This window comes from Toxorhynchites rutilus, chromosome 1, assembly GCF_029784135.1.
Source record: "Toxorhynchites rutilus septentrionalis strain SRP chromosome 1, ASM2978413v1, whole genome shotgun sequence".
Classification (NCBI taxonomy): Eukaryota; Metazoa; Arthropoda; class Insecta; order Diptera; family Culicidae; genus Toxorhynchites; species Toxorhynchites rutilus.
This window is the reverse complement of record NC_073744.1, coordinates 37,954,443-37,973,820: the sequence shown is the minus strand read 5'-3', so window position 1 is coordinate 37,973,820 and position 19,378 is coordinate 37,954,443. Positions and strand designations below refer to the sequence as shown.

General features: G+C 39.4%; 3 protein-coding genes across 4 annotated transcripts in view; all 3 read left to right on the top strand.

The window, feature by feature from the left end:
* LOC129762346 (alkyldihydroxyacetonephosphate synthase) overlaps positions 1-11,733 on the top strand; it is a 53,953-nt gene extending 42,220 nt beyond the window's left edge. Inside the window, exons 3-6 of one of the 2 annotated variants that reach the window (XM_055760552.1) lie at positions 5,901-5,987; positions 6,056-7,244; positions 7,452-7,556; positions 7,625-11,733. In XM_055760552.1, coding sequence (XP_055616527.1) covers positions 5,901-5,987; positions 6,056-7,244; positions 7,452-7,556; positions 7,625-8,005 — 1,762 coding nt within the window. In that variant the 3' untranslated portion in view covers positions 8,006-11,733. The remainder of the gene's footprint in view (positions 1-5,900; positions 5,988-6,055; positions 7,245-7,451; positions 7,557-7,624) is intronic. The other variant, XM_055760551.1, reaches the window with a different exon arrangement.
* Positions 9,260-13,138, top strand: LOC129762347 (uncharacterized). Its single transcript, XM_055760553.1, has 7 exons — positions 9,260-9,315; positions 11,706-11,934; positions 12,002-12,253; positions 12,319-12,418; positions 12,478-12,582; positions 12,663-12,818; positions 12,894-13,138. The coding sequence occupies exons 2-7, from the start codon at positions 11,822-11,824 to the stop codon at positions 12,948-12,950; spliced, it is 783 nt and encodes a 260-aa protein (XP_055616528.1). The 5' UTR covers positions 9,260-9,315; positions 11,706-11,821; the 3' UTR covers positions 12,951-13,138.
* Positions 13,139-16,349: 3,211 nt separating this feature from the next.
* LOC129780340 (odorant receptor 67c-like) lies at positions 16,350-17,805 on the top strand. Its single transcript, XM_055788499.1, has 6 exons — positions 16,350-16,834; positions 16,896-17,147; positions 17,205-17,304; positions 17,367-17,468; positions 17,527-17,682; positions 17,746-17,805. The coding sequence occupies exons 1-6, from the start codon at positions 16,350-16,352 to the stop codon at positions 17,803-17,805; spliced, it is 1,155 nt and encodes a 384-aa protein (XP_055644474.1).
* The last annotated feature ends 1,573 nt before the right edge of the window (positions 17,806-19,378 follow it).

The window sequence follows — 19,378 nt, the reverse complement described above, 5'->3', positions numbered from 1 at the left end:
TCGGACTCGATTATATACAATTTTGGACTCCATTATATATAATTCAAAGAAAAAAGTTGTATTTTTCAAATATGACCTATTTCAAGAAACAAAACTGTAATATTTCAACGTTAAGGGGAATGTTTATTGGCTATTATAAGTACAATGATGTGAACATCGTGGTTTTTGAAGATTCTAATTGAAGGCTTACTAGGAATTGTTTATAATAATTTACATCTTATGTAAACAATTAAAAACATAAAAAACAAATTTTTTTTGGAAAATGTAATATATTTTCAAAACTTTTCAAAGTTGAATTTAATATGTCGATCATCTGAATCGGCCCATTAGCATCAAAAGTTATGATTTTTTTTTAAATGATACGAGGAACGTGTCATTTGCGTTTTTACTGTCCGGAATTTGAGACGAAAGTGTACGGAATTTGAGTCAGTGACAAAAATGGTGTTCGGAATGTGAGACATTTTATTATTTATATTGATATTTTTAGTTTTTTATCATATGGATAAAAATATGGAATAGGGAATATGGATTTGTGAATTTATTTTATTGTGGTTAACTGACAAACAGGCTCTATTGTATCAAAAAATCAAAATGATTCCGTGAGACAGTACAATTTTGAGACACCTTTCAATGGCCAACAAAGCTTAAGTGTTCGAAATTTGAGACGAAATGGTACATTTTGAACTTACAACCATAATAAGGTTAGATGCGCTACTCTTTCGTATTAATCTTGCCGACAACAATCTTTGTGTTTGTGGCCAAGGTTACCACGACATCGAGCACGTTGTTTGGTGGTGCGAGCTGTATCTTGTCGCCAGATCGAATTTAGTAGTCACCCTTCGGGCCCGAGGAAGGCAGCCCATGATGCCGGTGAGAGACGTGTTGGCTCGGTTAGACCTTGATTACATGTCCCAAATATATGTATTCCTTAAAGCTATCGATCTTCGTGTGTGATTGTCCTTATACCCTTAGTTTTTCCTTTTCCTTTTCCTTTGTGAGAGATCGGATCCCTTCTTAAGAATAAGATGAAATGTAAATACATATTAGATATAAGATAGGTTTAAGAATTGAGTGTGACGAGTGTGATTGAGAGTGTGAGTGTGATCATTGTCAACATATCCTCATATCCCCTCCTTTTCCTGAAGAAAATATGTCACCCTTCTAAACTCGAGTTGACCGCGAGTAATCGGTTTCCTATATTATTAACATTAGAATTAAGGAAAAATGTATATATACTAGTAACAATACAGTAAGGAGTTCGGCTCCTTTAAACCTATGTAACTGAGCCTGTAAAAATAAACGATTTAAATAAAAAAAAAACCATAATAAGAAATGTGATACAGTAATTCACATCTAAAACGATATGCCGAAGCACCACTCAGTGTCGCATTGGATGCAATTTTGACCTGTTATTGGACATTCGCGATGACAGTGGTACAGTGTCGACGTCTTGTAGCGACTTTCAATGTGGGGCCTCGATGTTTACAAAAATGTCCGATTAAAGGTAAAAATGTCCAATTGAATGTGTTGCATTGCTAAATGTCAAATTGAATGTAACTTACTGTAGTCTTCTCGAGAATTCACCTCGACTCTGTGTATGGCTGAAATCGCGCCATATCAATGTTTGCTCGGCATCAACATTCGATAGAAAATTTAGAATGATTAGATAGCAAAAAGAGTTCGAGGCAATAGCCTCACCTGTATATTATAACTCAGTTCGATGAGCTCGGTATGTGCAAGTTCGCCATCCGTCTACGTTAAGTTGTAACTCGTTAAACATATTCCTGCAAACATGTACTATAACGAATTACTCTTATCATAAAAACAATATTAGCTTATTACTCATCTGACCGATCGATGTAGGGGAGAGAGTTACTGTTTGCTGTATTAGCTTTACCATCTACACAGATAAACAGTGTATTTGGTTCTAGTTCCAGTTCCAGAGAGAACGACGAAACTCTTTCCAATGCCGATTTTTAAACGTGCTTTCCAACCTCTATAGATGTATTTCGTATCCCCCTTTCAAGACACATAAGGTCAGTTTTATTGACATTTGTCAACACCAAATCTTTACCTCAAAATAGGTTTTGATCACGCGTTGTTCGCGCTCTTGTATTCTTACCTCAAACTATCAAACGATTTTTTTTTTCATTCAGAGGTTCAGTCTTCAATTCGTCCATGTTTATCGAAGCCTGTCAGCAGAACAACATCATAATGTTGTAATCAAATACAGAAGCAGCTTAAATCATTCTGCTCATTTATAGTAATATTCGTCTACCTCCACTGATAAAACATCAACATCAACTTTTAGTCTTTTATTACATACCTCGAACTTTAATCAACTCTTCTAACCCCGGCAAGTTGAGTGGTGAAAACGAGCAGAAAAATACGATAGCGATGCCTTCTATTTTTCCCAAGTCCTCCAAATGTTTCACTGTGAAAACATGTGAGGTGATGAAGTCCTTCACCGAAACCATCTTGACGATTACGTTCGATTGGTTCTTGCATAAGTTTTAGGGTGACATTCATATATATCTCGGAAACCGACCGGATTTGAAACCCGATCGTGCTCGAAGATTCGATCGAGATCGACTTCTGCATGCTGCTACCCGATCGAACCTTATCTTGACGCTGAACAAACGTCAAAATATTTCATCCATACTTATGAAGCATTTTAGACTATTAGCTTAGTAAGCCCGACGGCAGTTTCGAATTGTTAAAATTTGAGTGAAAATTATAACATGATGTTATTCGAATTTTTAGAAGACGTAGTCCTGACCTTAACAAAAATATTTTTCGTTAAGTTCCCTAGTATGTCCGCTGAACAGAATTTCAGTAGGATTACGTCTTTCGGGAACCCCAATATGCACCTTTAGAAACGGAATATCGGTTGCTTCACGAAAATTGTCCGATTTCAAGCGCTTACCGCCCATTAATTTCCTGCTGGATTTACGAGATTTTCCCACCAATCGATTTGGGACCTCCCTAACAATTTATGAGAATGGTACAAGCGATTTATGATCTTCAGTGCATTTGCACTCTATAGAAATAAGAAAACGAGGCTTTGCAATGAAATATACGTTTGGTGCTTGTTTTTCTGCTGCGCAAAATCCCACGTTTTAATTGGTCCAATTTGCCGTTCTCCGCAATTTCAGTATTTTTATGCAATGCATGCCAAAGCTGAGAATTGGACAGCGTTGCCGCACTTGTAGGCATGGTTGTTGCCATGGGAACTAATATTACGACGATGTATGTTGCTACCATAATATCGAATCAGTTTCGGGCACTGTTGCTGTTTCAAATACCGGTCTGAATTATATTTCGGACACTTTGTTCTAATATCTTGAAATGCTTAATGCACTGATTATATAACTATAAAATTATTATCACAATTACTTCTTTAGAGTAATCCCTTGATTTCACTATCATTTCATGTGAGAACTACATTTGAATTATAACATAATCGGCATAAATCTGACAACACTACTCATTATCGTTTGTGTTTGACGTTTGCTTAGCGTGAGCACGTAGAATTTACCCGTTCATCAATATTTAAAGTTCTTCCGTATTCCATCAGTTCTCATTATCGTTAACAGTTTACTATGATTGCTTGGTAAGTGTTTCTCAGTTGACTATAAAATATAATCAAGTGTAATGTAATTTTCGTTCAAAAAATTACAAAATAAAGTGTCCGAAACTTGAATCGAGCTTTTTCCCTACGATTCATATTTCGGACAGTTGAAATTGATGATACAACAATGTGAGTTTTCAGGCTTATTATGGATGCAAAGCGTAGATTCATATAACGCACCAAAATATTTTAAAGCCTCGTATAAATAATACACATGTTTTCAGCTTTTCAGCATAGCATCATTTACAGGTACCGATACAACCTACAATTTATATTAGGTGTACCGGTAAGTTTCTTCGGTTTTACAACAGATGGCGTAACTTGATTATTATTCCAGTGAATCAAATTTCCAGATATTCGTTGGAAAGCTACCGTCATTGCGCGTCTTTTTCAGTATATGTCAAAAAATTGAAGCGTAAACAACATAGTTTTTTGCCACTTCGAGTATGTCGGATTGCGTACCAACGAGAGTGTTTTTGCGGGGAGTGTTACTTCATTAATTCAATATGAAGAAAAAAACGGCGGAAAGTCATCACATTTGGTGGAAATTTATGAGCGAACGTGTCAGACGTGATTTGCACGGTTTAAAAGTGGTAATTTTGACTTGGAGACGAAGAACGATTCGGACCGCCAAAAAAGTTTGAAGATGAAGAATTGGAGGCTTTAGTCGATCAAGATCTGCCACAAACGCAACAAGAACTTGCAGATACACTTGGAGTAGCTCAGCAAACCATATCCGATCGTTTAAAAGCATTAGGAATGATCCGAAAGATAGGACATTGGGTGCCGTATAAATTGAACGAGACGTCATACGCCGTTTTTTACATGAAAAGAAAGGGTTTTTTGCATCGAATCGTTACTGGCGATGAAAAGTGAATCCATTACCACAATCCTAAACGTCGGGCAACGTGTGGATACCCCGGCCATACATCAACATCGACGGCTGCGCGAAATATTTACGGCCAAAAGGTTATGCTGTGTGGTGTACTATAAGCTGCTAAAACCGAATGAATCCATTACGGGGGACCTCTACCGACGACAATTGATGTGTTTGAACCGTGCACTGAAGGAAAACGGCCACAATACGAGCAAAGGCACGATAAAGTTATTTTGCAGCACGACAATGCTCGGCCGCATGTCGCGAAACCGGTCAAAACATACTTGGAAACGCTGAATTGGGAGGTCCAATCCCACCCACCGTATTTTCCAGATATTGCTCCGTCCGATTACTACCTTTTTCGATCGATGCAACACTTCTCCAATTTTGATGAAATCAAAAATTGATTCGATTCGGGGTTAGCCGACAAATCGGCTGATTATTTCCGCAAAGGGATCCGTGAATTGGCAGAAAGATGGGGAAAAATTATGACTAGCGATGGGCAATACTTTGAATATTAAATTTGTATACATTTTTGCAGAATAAAGCATTAATTTTTGAAAAAAAAACGAAGAGTACTTACCGGTACTCCTATTATAAAAAATAAAATATGACACAAATTTAAAAAAATATCATGTTTGATATGTCCAAAAAGTGATAAAATAAGCTTAGATGTATGGTAAATAAACCGCTTTGATACATTGATGTTCCTTACTCAGCGTTATATACATTTTGCTGTGTGAAAATAGAAAATAGAAAGTAGAAAGTAGAAAATGCAGCTGAAGAGAAAGTCATGAGGATTACACATCCCTGCTTCTTCTTCTTCTTCTCATTGAAGTGTTAACGCTACAGAGGTTATACTAAGTACCATCATGGGGGATCGCATCGAATTTAGTCGATACGGTTGAATCGGGCACTGCGCGAAAAACGGCGAGCAGAGACAAAAGTTATTCTACAGCATGACAACGCTCGACCCCATATTGCCAAACCCATTGAAACTCTCAAATGAGAAGTCCTATCCCACCCGCCATATTTCCCAATATTGAGCCGTACGATTATTACTTATTATGTTCGATGGCACATTTATTTATTTATTTTGGCTTGACGTCTTTACAATACGGCCTAATTCACAATGTTTTAATAAACCATTCGGTTTGTGGCTAAATCTCTCCAATTCCACGACAATCAAAAATGGGTTGATTCGTGAAGAGTAAAATACACGCTTTAAAATGAAACATGATTCTAGATTATTCTTCAATGAACTGTTTTTATGCTCTTTCATTTTTAAAATATTTGAGGCTCCACTTGTTTGAACAAATATTGTAGAAGCTCAAAAAAGATAGCAAGGTAAAATGAAAATTTATTAAAAGTTTAATTTACCTTCTTTTCCAGACAAGACTTGCTCAAATGGAACGGCTGGGGCTACAAGGACTCGCGCTTTGAGTACGAAAACGGTACCCTGATGTTCACTGGTAGTCGGTAAACTTTTCACATTCTCCTTTATCCGACCAATCTCATTTTAAATTGCAATCTTTTACCCAATGCAGTTACCCAATCGGAGGCTCAATATCCCTGCCCTACTTCAAGCAGTACGTCGAAAGGCATCTGAACGTGGACCTCACGAAGAAATGCTTAGGCGACCCACTGCCGCAGCACTATCCTGAACCAGTACCGTGCACTGACTTCATAGCGAGCCTACGACAGCACAAAATTGATTTCAGCCAGAGTGGCGAAGATCGGTTGATCCGATGCCATGGTCAAGCCCTGCACGATATTTATGCTCTACGAACGGGTCAGTTCAGACGGATTCCGGACGTGGTTGTTTTCCCTGCCAGCCATGATCAGGTGGAACAGATTGTCAACGCTGCCAATGAGTTCAATGTGGTGGTGATACCTTACGGAGGAGGTACATCGGTATCGGGGGCATCCACGTGTCCGGAGAATGAGCACAGACCGATCGCCGCATTGGATACGAGCCAAATGAATAAGATGCTGTGGATTGATAGAGAAAACTTGGTTGCCTGTTTCGAGGCAGGCATCGTCGGGCAGGATTTGGAGCGGGAGGTGAGGAAGCTGGGCTTCACAACGGGCCACGAACCTGATAGTTACGAATTTTCCACCCTGGGAGGATGGGTGGCTACGAGGGCGTCCGGTATGAAGAAAAATACCTACGGCAATATCGAGGATCTCGTGGTGAAGGTGAAAATGGTCACCGCCAAAGGGGTATTGGAGAAGAGCGTGATAGTGCCAAGAATTTCGTGCGGTCCGGATTTCAATCATATTATACTGGGTTCGGAAGGAACGCTGGGAGTGGTGACGGAGGTAGTGATAAAACTCCGTCCCCTGCCGGAGGTGAAAAAGTATGGATCACTCGTTTTTCCGGACTTTGGATCCGGGGTGAGATGTCTGAGAGAAGTGGCTAGACATCGCTTACAGCCCGCCAGTATCCGGTTAATCGATAACGAGCAATTTTTGTTCGGTCAGGCGCTTAAAATTCCCGGCGGTGCCCTGTCTAATCTGGGATCCGCACTGCAAAGATTTTACATCACCACTGTCAAGGGCATGAGTTTGGAGAAGATTGCGATAGCCACTCTGGTGTTCGAGGGCAACGAAAAGGATGTGAAACTGCACGAACAAAAAATTATGGCCATAGCGGGCAAACATGGTGGCTTCTCGGCGGGTAGCACCAACGGCGAGAAGGGCTACATTCTAACCTTCGTGATCGCATACATCAGGGTGAGGAATGACACTTCTGTAATTAAGTAGTAAACATTTACCTTCCAATGCAACATCTTAAAGTGGTTACGTCAGCGTGCATTTGTTAGCAGCAAATATTTGACTTTACGATGCGAACACGATGAAGCACAAATGCAACGCAGCCTCCACCAAGGTTAAGCACAGAATAGTGTGCCAAAGCTAATGGTGTTTATTTTTCATCCGCAGGACTTGGCTCTCGAGTACAGCGTGGTGGCGGAATCCTTTGAGACTTCTGTGCCGTGGGTTCGATGCGACGCGTTATGTTCGAATGTGAAAAATCGAATCAGACAGGTACCTATCTAAACATTATAATTCACAAGCTACTTGTTTTTATCTCGAATATTTAATTTCCCTTCCAGGAATGTGCCAAACACAGCATCCAACACTACCTCATCTCGTGCCGGGTAACGCAATCGTACGATGCGGGAGCGTGTGTATATTTCTACTTCGGCTTCAACCACACCGGCTTCTCCGATCCGGTGCACATCTACGAAACCATAGAAAGTCACGCCCGGGAAGAGATATTGTCGTCGGGAGGATCCATTTCGCACCATCATGGTGTGGGGAAAATTCGAGCCCGCTGGTATCCTGGGAGTGTGTCGGATGTGGGGGTAAGCTTGTATCGGGCCACCAAGCAGGAGCTAGATCCAAACAACATATTCGCCGTGGGAAATTTCCTGCCTACGGTGGAGTCTTCTCGGACAGTTGACGAAGAAAAATTGCTCATTTCCAAACTGTAGATATTCTGCAAATTAGTAGTCCAGGTTCTCCTTTGTTACGTTACCAACTAATCTTAATTTCCAGTTCATTTAGACGTAAATAACGTATACATTCCGTATGCTTAGCAAAATCTTAAGTAGTAAATTTGTTTTGACAATAGATTAAGTATTATTAATAAACCGTATCGCTTATTAAACGGGGTTCGTTATTAGAGTTTGTACGAAAGTGCTTTCTTAGAAATGTAAGCAAACGGACAACTATTTTTTGAATTTAATTACCAATTTATTTTGAACTACGAAATACACAATCAGCGATGACATTCGGGATTCGGAGACAACAACATTTCACTTCGAGCGAGTGCCATCAGTTGTTTCATAGCGAAAACAATTTCACTTGCATGAAAAAAATTTCCCCCATTTCCATGATTTACACCCTGATTCACTCCGTGACGAATATATTCTGTCACAAGCCAAATTGTCAATATTTTTGAAGAAAACTTCAATTTACTGAACTTTATTCTGTACTATGTGTCCATACATTACCAGATGTATAACTATGAAAGTTCTAGAATAACCGTCGGAAGAATTTTTTTGACGAAAGATCTCCCGACCAGAACGGGAATAGAACCCGAATCTCCGGCATGACAATGTGTGACGCTGACTCGGCCACGGGATCCCTGAAGTCAATTATTGTAATATCATTTAGATGCGAATGAACTGAAAAGTTTAAACCCTCTTAAAGCCAAAAAAAAGAAGAAGAAGTAATATCATTCATGCCAAATGACTCAACTATTTTTTACCATTTTCGGTGCAGGTAGAGTCAATTAACTCGTTTCGAACACAACCTCTTCTGTAACTTTTAGGCTTCAATGAACCCACGAATGAACAACGCATCAAGAGATGACTCGTTGTCGTTACGAAGAATCTACAATATGTTCTCCCATTAGTCAGCCCTTTTTGAGGATAGCATCGCATGCCTGTTTTTTAGAATGAACACTTTTTTTAATGGTTCAACAATGGTGAAGTTGGCAGTGACGGTCAAGAATGAAATGAACACGAACCATTGTAGTGCAAATAGCAAGGAAGACGCTCGAATGACATTTGATTTATGTTGACAGAGAAACTGGTGAAAGGACCAAAAACTCACTTCCAATTGAATGCGAAGACCGATGGCTCCATAGTCCCCTGACTATCCTCAGTTAAATATGACTTTGCCGAACCCTGGTCAACATTATGAAGACATGTGTGTGAGACAGAAGTAATAGAACAGAAGGTGTTGATATGGCAAGCAATTTACCCGTGTACACACTGTCCAACTTCTATAAAACCAGGTAATGATCTTGCTGTTTTGTGTCATTGTAAACAAACAACGTTTCAATTTAAATTGTACTGTATTGGTATTAGTAACTACCATACACTGCATGATTTCCATATGTGTGTATGCAAGTGCTGAGAGTAAACAAATGTTTTTGTGTCATGTTTGTATAAGAGCAGTTACATTTTCCGTTGTTATAGTTGTTTTCATCAATAAAACTGGAGAATTTCTCCGAATCTGGCCGAAGGGAAAAGTGCTCAAATGTTTCTCGGGAGGCAATTCGTCATGTTTCAGTAAAAAGTCGTTACAATCAACGGTGAAGATTTCAAGAATGAGTGTAAAAACAACTTCTACACAACTACCGAAGGCACTCACTACGCTGCTGCTACTTTGAACCTGCTCAGACTGTTCCGAGCTGTGAAAAAAGACGCTTGGTAATAATCAAAAGGCATCTCTAGGAGGATAAAAGAGAAGTTACTGCCATTGACAATTTCGTCTAAATAAACAAGAATTTTCATGTGCACAAGTTAAACATACAAAATACATTATAAAACAAATCGTCCTCAAAAAGATCTAATAACCATTTTGAAATCTACAGGTTTTTTACGTAGTCTGGAAATATTTGAAACGTTTGTTAAACATTACAAATTGTTCCTAACGGACCACGATGGTTCTTATGCTAATAAAACAGTTGTTTGATGGCGAAACACAGTAATTCTTCTTCTTCTTCTTAAAATGCACTAACGTTTCTAAAGGAACTTCGCCATCTCAACGTAGTATTACTTGCGTCATTTTCATTAGTTAGTTGAGATTTGTATGCCAAATAACACACCTGAATGCATTCTGAGTGGCAAGCTCTAGAATACGCGTGAGCTCAGTGCAAGACAAAGAAAATTTCATTGACGAAAAATTCCTCCGATCTGAACGAGAATCGAACCCGAACCCCCGGCATGTTAGGTTTGACGCTAACCCCTTGGCCACGGTAGCACCAACACAGTAACTTAATAATAGTTAAATTGCTGAGATTATGTTGAGATACCGAAATCAGGCATTAATGTAACGATAAGTTTGATTCAGTGACTTCAATTCATACGGCACCCAATGTCCTATCTTTCGGATCATTCCCATTGCTTTTAAACGATCAAATATAGTTTGCTGAGCTACTTCAAGTGTAGTTCCAAGATCCAAGTTCTTGTTGCTTTGGTGACGGATCTTGATCGAGTAAAGCCTCCAATTCTTCATCTTCAGACTTTGTTGGCGGTCAAAATTACCACTTTCAAAACCATGCAAAGCACGTCTGACACGTTCGCTCAGTTGGAGCATGGTCACCATAAACTTCCACCAAAATGCGATGACTTTCCGCAGTTTTTTTCTTCATATTGAAGTAATGAAGTAACACTCCCCCCAAAAACACTCTCGTTGGTACGAAATTCGACATATTGGAAGTGGCAAAAGCTATGTTGTTTACGCTTCAACTTTTTGACATATTCCGAAAAAGACGCGCAATGACAGTAGCTTTCTAGCGAATGTCTGGAAATTTGATTCACTGGAATAATGATCAAGTTACGCCATCTGTTGTAAAACCGAAGAAACTTAACGGTAAACCTAATATTTTCACTATAACTAACAAACACAACGCTCATAAATCTAAAATTGCGGAAATTTTAAATTATTAATATATTTATAATAATTTATAATGTATAATGTTCTCGGGAGCTATTCATGTTCATGGTTCACAGCAATCACCAAAATTTCGTAGCCGTCATTGATCCTTCCTAATTTTCGAAAACTACTGAGTGTGTGGCTCAACATCCAAATCCTCCACGTTGTTGTCTTCACTGGTCATAACTACGAATAATCCTTTTTTTTTCCTACAAAGCAGTTAACGTATTTCTACAGAAATATATTCATGTCTGAATATTTTCCATCGTTAATTATTTCCAGCTAATATTTTCTGTAAATACTAGACCCCGACCCCTTGTCGTTTCGTGGAACCTATGTTTAGTAAGCTCCAATGTAAAGCGTCTAACAGTTTTGTTTGGAAGCCGTTCACGATTTGTCGTGGGAATGCACCAAATGCTTTAGTCGAATAGCCCGAACGATATCGATGCACCATTCGCGATTATTCAACATCAAACAGAGTGATTGAAGAGACGATGAAAACCATAATCAAGTTTCTTCAAATGTGTGGTTTGTGGAGTGGATCCAATCAGAGTTACAGCTCACGAAAAGTCATACTTTGCGTCACCCTTATCGTCCTGTTCTTATTGGTTCCATGCTTGGGTTTTGTCTGTCGACAAAGTCACAACTTCCGCATGGTCATAAAATCCTCCCTGGAACTGTTAATCATCCTTAGGTGTGTTATCCTGTTCTCACTTACAATCTACCATCGCCATACTATTGAAGGAATTTACACCGACATACGAGAGGCTCTGGCGAGTGTTGCGCTGGATTTACACGAGGACATACAAGGTACGATAAGGCACCTGGAGTCGTCCTCCGAATTGTTCATCAAAGTTTATATGTACTCCGATATGGTGTCCGTGGCCCTGTACTGCTTGCTACCACCTCTGGTGACGGTTGTGAAGTACGCATTAGGGACCGGACCCATTCTGGTCACCGTCTATACCGCTGAGTAAGTATTGTTCAAGAGTTTTTGTAGAATGATGGTTGAAAATTATCTTTATGTTACCACGGAGCAGTTACTTACTGTTCGATATCGGAGCTTACTTCTGGTTATGGCTGCCCGTGACTTCTTTCACCATTCTGATGACATTTTATATGGCCTTCGGGATAGTCACGACAGATTCCTTCAACTTGTGTATTCTGCATCATATTACCTGTTTGTTCAAAGTTGTGCGGATGAAGCTAAATCGGTTGGATGATTTCAAAGAAACGGACCTCTACAGACAGAAGCTAGTTGATATTATACTTTTGCAGGAAGTCGGCTACAGGTAAACCTAAAATTACACCTCGAATCGACCATGTTTTATTTGATTTTTATTTGTGAATTGAACAGAAGCACTAAGCGTATGGAGCGTGTACTAAATGGCATGCTTCTAATGCTTTACATTGGATGTATTGTTTGCCTTTGCCTGATTATGATGGTTCTGACTATAGTGAGGAATAACCAACCAAAACATTTAAAGTTTTCCTAATATCTAATTTGTGTTCACAGGCAAAGGGTGACCGAGAGTTGCTAATTCAAATGACAATCGTTTTGTTGTACAACCTTTTGATCGTATTTTCATATTCGATGCTGGGGACGGAACTTATGGATGCAGTATGTGCTGAAATAAAGACACAATTAAAATATTTTGTTTATCTAAATCTAAATCTAATTAATCTAAATCTTTGTTTCAGAGCGTTTCGATAGCGAATGCGGCTTATACGACGCGTTGGTACGATCGTACTATTCCAATTCAAAAAGCAATATTAATCATAATGACACGATCGCAAAATCAGGTAGCCCTCACAGCGGGGAAATTATTTCTTGTGAATCGAGCGTCCTTCGCTATGGTGAATATATTTTGAACTATCATCTTGCCATCTTCCTCCCTTTTCTGATGTCAATAAAATATTCTATCTTTTTAGGCTCTTCGCGATGCATATTCATATTACACTGTTTTGGGGAAGTTTTACGATACTTAGTTAATTGGTGGAAATATCGAAAAACAGCTAAAATTTTTGTTCACACCGTAGAGTGTAGGTCGTACATCCAAACTAGCGTTGGCAGAAAATATGCTTTTTCGTATGCCACAAGGTAAAATGCACAAATAAAAGCACCTGTTTTTATGATTGGTCAAATGTTTATGTGTATTGGAGTAGATTTCTCATTCTTTCAGACCTAGTTCTTACGTTATCAAATAAATCTAAATAAAAACTGAATTACAGTTTGGAATTTTTTATTTATTTTTATTACACCACATTTTAAAATTAAATCGGACCTTAGAAGTATACTCGGAAGAGAGTATTTTGTTTGCTGAGAGCGAAATCGAGATCGTATTTTAACGTGAATTGAAAACGGGCGGAGCTTAACCTGCAAGACATTCTCTATCCACATTGTCCGCAGAACAAACACAACCATAAGAGTATGCCGGACCGCAAAGGGCGACATTCTGATTTCAGCTTTACGGTTCTCTGATCTTTTTTTGCGTTTCGATTTTGATAAGACACCAAGGGCAACTTCTTCAAACACCGCATACTTCGAACACTTTGAAAATAATTTGACAATTCTCAGGTGTGTTGCCAAAATGAGCATTAAATATACGCTCTGAACTAGAATTCACTCTTTCCTCAAGTTTAGCCCTCAACTACTCAAAAACAAGTGTCCTCTTTATAAAATTAACAGTCTTTAATATTCAAAAAAATTGTGTGACTCAGTAGCCATTCGGATGTAATTTTATGCGCAGATGTTTCTGCAACCACTTCTGAGTGCGGTTCGAGGTGTGGCACGGAGCCCCATCTTGTTGAAGTAATACATTTTGGCTTCGGGCCGTGATGCTCTATGATCTACGGAAGAACATACTTACCTAAAATCTCGATATAAACACCGGGTTGCCTTCGGAATCCAATCCAAACACCATAACGCTAGCAGGATGCTTGGTCAGATACACGTTTTCATGCTGGTCGGCCACATACTTCACAGGGAGAGAACTGATATAGCGATCGGTTCTGGAATTGGATACGTGATCGACAGCTCTTGTTGGTGAACAGGATCACCGGATTTTTTCGTTTGAGGAAATTCAAAATTTTCTTACATCGCTCGACTCGAAGCTCCCAAATGTGGTTAGTTGGTTTTTCCGTGCCCTCAACCTCGCCCCTCAATTTTCCTTTATTGTTCCTTCGGCATTATCCCCATTGAACGCACTTGATTCGCCCGAATTTTCCTTTTGATGGCAGCGACAACCCTTCGGAATGCGAGTTAAAGGCAGACGGCCTGTGGCCACCTTTTCAAACATGTGTTCTTTCTTTCCTTGGTCTAAGACCTTTTTCACGGTCCACTCGGACACTCACACGCTGGTTGAGATATCTTTTTGCAACAATTGCGCGTGGAACAAATCATGAATACGCTGCCACTTCGTCATGGTTCAGCTGTCAAACTATTGAAAACGGCTTCTTTGGTTCGCAGTCTTTTATGATATGAACTATAGCTTACGTGCATGCAAAGAAAACCAATGCATTGCATGCACTGGTGAAACGGAAACCTTATTTGTGCCAAGGAGCTGGAATTGCCTGGTGGTTCGTTTTCGACAGTCTGAGGATTAGGCATGGAAGATGCGAGAGGGGATGAAAAATGACAGCGACTATTTTTGTTTATAAACAAACCAGGTCCATTTTATATGCTACATAGCGTTTCCTGCACACAATTACCTGCGCTGGGCCGGTTTCAATCGAACTAGCTATTGTGTCTCACAACCCGCACGATCAGTTGAGTCTCTAGCTGAAGCAGCAGTCGCCGGGAAACGACATGCCTGGATATACACAGCGTACCGCTGCGCTCACTCAATCGTAATGGGTCGTCAACGACTAAAGTGATCAAAGCGAATGGAACTAAGAGCAGTACGGTACAAGCCCGCCGGTTTCATATACCCACTAGCACAGCTCCCACAATCGCTGAATTACCAATCCCAGCAGCAACGGCAACAACCCTCAAGTCCCGTAAAACAGCAATGAAGACAATAACTTGCAGCAGTCACCGAAACACAACAATGATACCAACAGCGTAAACATGCAAATACATAGCGGTATGCACTCCTCGATTGCATGCCATTTGTAATCCTCTTTCTCGGAAACTCTAGCCGTTTATTTGGCCGCTGTCAATTCGAACTCAAGTAATGGCTGAACAGCAATTCTGACATAACGTTCCACCTTATTATACCGCCTTGATGTGTACGATGGTATGAAGTGAAGTGTATGTAGTTGTATGTGTAATAGTAGTTTGACCAAGACGATTAGAACAAAAACAGCCCACTGACACTGAGTGCGATTGTTATGACAGAACTTGCAACATGTCCCACGGCAAATATAACTGACGCCCCCTACGGAATTGAAATTGAGCATGTACAAAAATTTCCTAATTATGAAAACAGATGCTCGTATGTTGCTTCCATTACGGATGAACCGAACATAGCAATACCTTGATATTCGGAGAAAATTTGAACTATGACACATCAAGCATTTACCCGCAGGTAGCACCCATTGCGTCTACTGCAACGGGCTGGAATGCCGCCATCTCGCATAGAAAATCATAAGAATGCGAATCTCCCCAAGACATACTAATATTGGGGAGCAAGCAAGACAAACTCGACAGCCTGAGCAGCGTGAGCTCATTCTATGTTGCCTACGCTCAATTTGTGTTGCCTTGGATAAGGATGCCAGCTCCTTGGTTTACTACTTCAACTCTAGGCGCTTATAAGGTGGGCTAATATGTCAAAACTACTCTGCAGTTGAAAGTACACTGTGTTTTGTTGGTAAACAAAAATACTGAAAGCAAAATTTTCAAATCAACATTTAGTATTGTTAGTTATTCTTCAATGTAAAAGTAATTGTCGAACTATTTCCAATCACCATCAAATTCGTTTGTCAAGATGACGGACATCTATGAATTAAAAAGTGTTTACCTTCGAATGCGCAATTTTGATGATCTCATGGAAAACTATAATTGGGATAATTCTTCCAGTAATTGCTGTAATTAATAGCCCGAAGACATTCGAGCACTTCAAATATTTGACACTACAAATCAAAAACTGTTGTGTGGTATGGAAAACGATCAAGATGTCCAAACGGCAACTCGTCCACGGGATCCCTCAATTTAGCTATGATAGGGAAGCTACAATATCTCTCGTTTGAGTCCGATGATTTGCTATGCACACGAAGCAATTATCAGATAAATTATGTCCAATTACACAGCTGTCGTTCCATCCATTTGGTAACGACATTCCCTAACAGACATAACATCCCTTTCAAGAAAGTATCTTTACATTCAGCTCTCATTGAGTAAGTGAAGGGTTCACGATGGCGTTCAGAAAAACCCAAACTTTGCACACGATGGCTTCTACCGTGAGATTATGTAAACTGGTAGGTTTATGGAAGGATTACGAGAGCCAAAAACCACACTGGCGAGCATTCTTCATCTTGGCCTGCTTAATATTTTGCTTCATACTACCAAGTAGTGTGTACATTATACTTTCACCGGAAAGCTTTACCACCATTCTGAAGGCAATATTGGAACTATTCTCTATAACGTTGTTTGCCCTACGCATTGGTGTCCATATAGTGTATAGCTCAATGTATCAAAAGTGCTTCGATAACGTCCAATCCGTTCTATCCGAGTTTGTGGACAGCCCAAACAAAGAAATTCAGCAAAAAATCGAACATCTCCGCAAATCGGCGGACTATTTGATCAGATTCTATGTCTCGGCCGTGATGGTACAAGGTATAATATACGGAATAATTCCAATGCTCGTGACCAGTTTTAGATATCTGACCAACTCTGAGACTCTCAAACTGCCCGCAACCATGATCGAAGCAAAGTAAGCAGCATTCCTCTGATCCATATTTGTACTGTAAATTATAATACGCACCATCCAACAGTTTCGTGTTCTTCGACCAAAAGTCACACTTTGCCATCTGGTTACCTGTCATCATGACGTTAACTACGGTGCAGTATATGATGGTAGCGGCTTTCACAGCGAACGAATGTCTCGGTTGGAACCTGCTACATCATGTTTCCTGTCTATTCCATATTATCGGAATGGAGATCTCACAACTGGATGGATGTGTTGATGCAGGTGTCTACCGGAGAAAGCTGGCCGTTATCGTAAAGAACCACGATGTTTGCTACAGGTAGGAGACGTTTTACACACCAATTCAATTTGGTTCAATTATAATTGGTCATTTTAGAAGTGCTCGCCTCTTAGAACAAATCTTCAGTCCTGTGATGGCTCTATTGTACTGTGCATGTATAATTCAAACCTGTTACATTATGTTCGTCATAAGTGCGGTATGGTATACAAATTCAGAAACAAAATAATTCCCGTAGTAATTGATATTATCTCTACTTAGACCGACGATTTAATGCTGATCGGTATAATGGTGTATGTGCTGCAATACATAGTTTTCTTGTTGTTTGCCTTTTCGATGTTGGGTTCCGAGTTAACGGAAGCGGTATCGTATCCTTGCCTATTATTTGAGTATCAAACCCTGACTGATTGTGTTATCGCAGAGTTCCTCAATCACCAACGCAATTTACAACACCAAATGGTACGAAAGAGCCGCTCCAGAACAGCGTCTGGTACTGATCATACAGAGAAGATCCCAAAAAATGGTAACCATCAGTGCATCGAAATTATTTCCTATTACACGAGTGACATTTATGACGGTAATTTCGTCTATTTGCAGTATAATAACAATGATAACAATGTTTCATTTGTATATTTTACAGGCCATGAAGACGGCATTTTCCTATTTTTCAATCATGGTTCAGCTTTATACCAGTGATTAAAGTACAAGCTCGCTACTCTGAAAAAATATTTTTAATAATTGATCGCGTTACTGTCATTAATGTAGAACGGACCCTCAATTAGACACATGAAAATGATTCACGGCTCCCATAAGTCCATGTTCGGTCGTCACAACCAACTTGGTGATTTTAGATATTTCAATACACAATCACAGTTGTACACTGTTTCTTATGCACACAGAATATGATATAATCTATAATCTATATACATAAAAATGTAAAGCAAAATCTGTTGTTAAGCGGAAAACCCGAAGAAGGGATGGTCCGATTTTAGCCTCCTGTATTTTGTTGTATTCGTCTCTTCCCGTAGATCAATATAGTGGAGAGAAAAACCGGAAAATTTCCGGAAAACTCTGAAGGAAGGTCGGAAAATTCGGAAAATTGAATTCCCACTTGTTCGAAAATTACAACATAATAAGCGTTGTTAGTCCATTCTATATTTGCGCTATCGAAATTGATCTTTGCTCGTAAGTGGAAATGGATTTTCAGGCGAAATAACGCATTTCCATATCTTATATCTATCTATCTATATAAATTAAAATGTAAGGCAAAACATTTTGGTATACGGAAAGCCCGAAGAACGGATGGTCCGATTTTAGCCTTCTATATTTTGTTGTATTCGTCTCTTCCCGTAGATCAATATAGTGGAGAGAAAAACCGGAAAATTTCCGGAAAACTCTGAAGGAAGGTCGGAAAATTCGGAAAATTGAATTCCCACATGTTCGAAAATTACATCATAGTAAGCGTTGTTAGTCCATTCGATGTTTGCGCTATCGAAATTGATCTTTGTTCGTAAGTGGAAATGGATTTTCAGGCGAAATAATGCATTTCCATATCTTATATCTATCTATCTATATAAATTAAAATGCAAGACAAAATCTGTTGGTAAGCGGAAAGCCCGAAGAACGGATGGTCCGATTTTAGCCTTCTATATTTTGTTGTATTCGTCTCTTCCCGTAGATCAATATAGTGGAGAGAAAAACCGGAAAATTTCCGGAAAACACTGAAGGAAGGTCGGAAAATTCGAAAAATTGAATTCCCACATGTTCGAAAATTACATCATAGTAAGCGTTGTTAGTCCATTCGATGATTGCGCTATCGAAATTGATCTTTGTTCGTAAGTGGAAATGGATTTTCAGGCGAAATAATGCATTTCCATATCTTATATCTATCTATCTATATAAATTAAAATGTAAGGCAAAACTTTTTGGTAAGCGGAAAGCCCGAAGAACGGATGGTCCGATTTTAGCCTTCTATATTTTGTTGTATTCGTCTCTTCCCGTAGATCTATATAGTGGAGAGAAAAACCGGAAAATTTTCGGAAAACTCGAAAAATTGAATTCCCACATGTTCGAAAATTACATCATAATAAGCGTTTTTAGTCCATTCGATTTTTTCGCTATCGAAATTGATATTTGTTCGTAAGTGGAAATGGATTTTCGTGCGAAATAACGCATTTCCATATCTTATATCTATCTATCTATATACAGTAGAACCCCCATTATCCGCGAGCGGATGATCCGCGGTGCTGTTTATCCGCGAAAGCGAGTTCCGT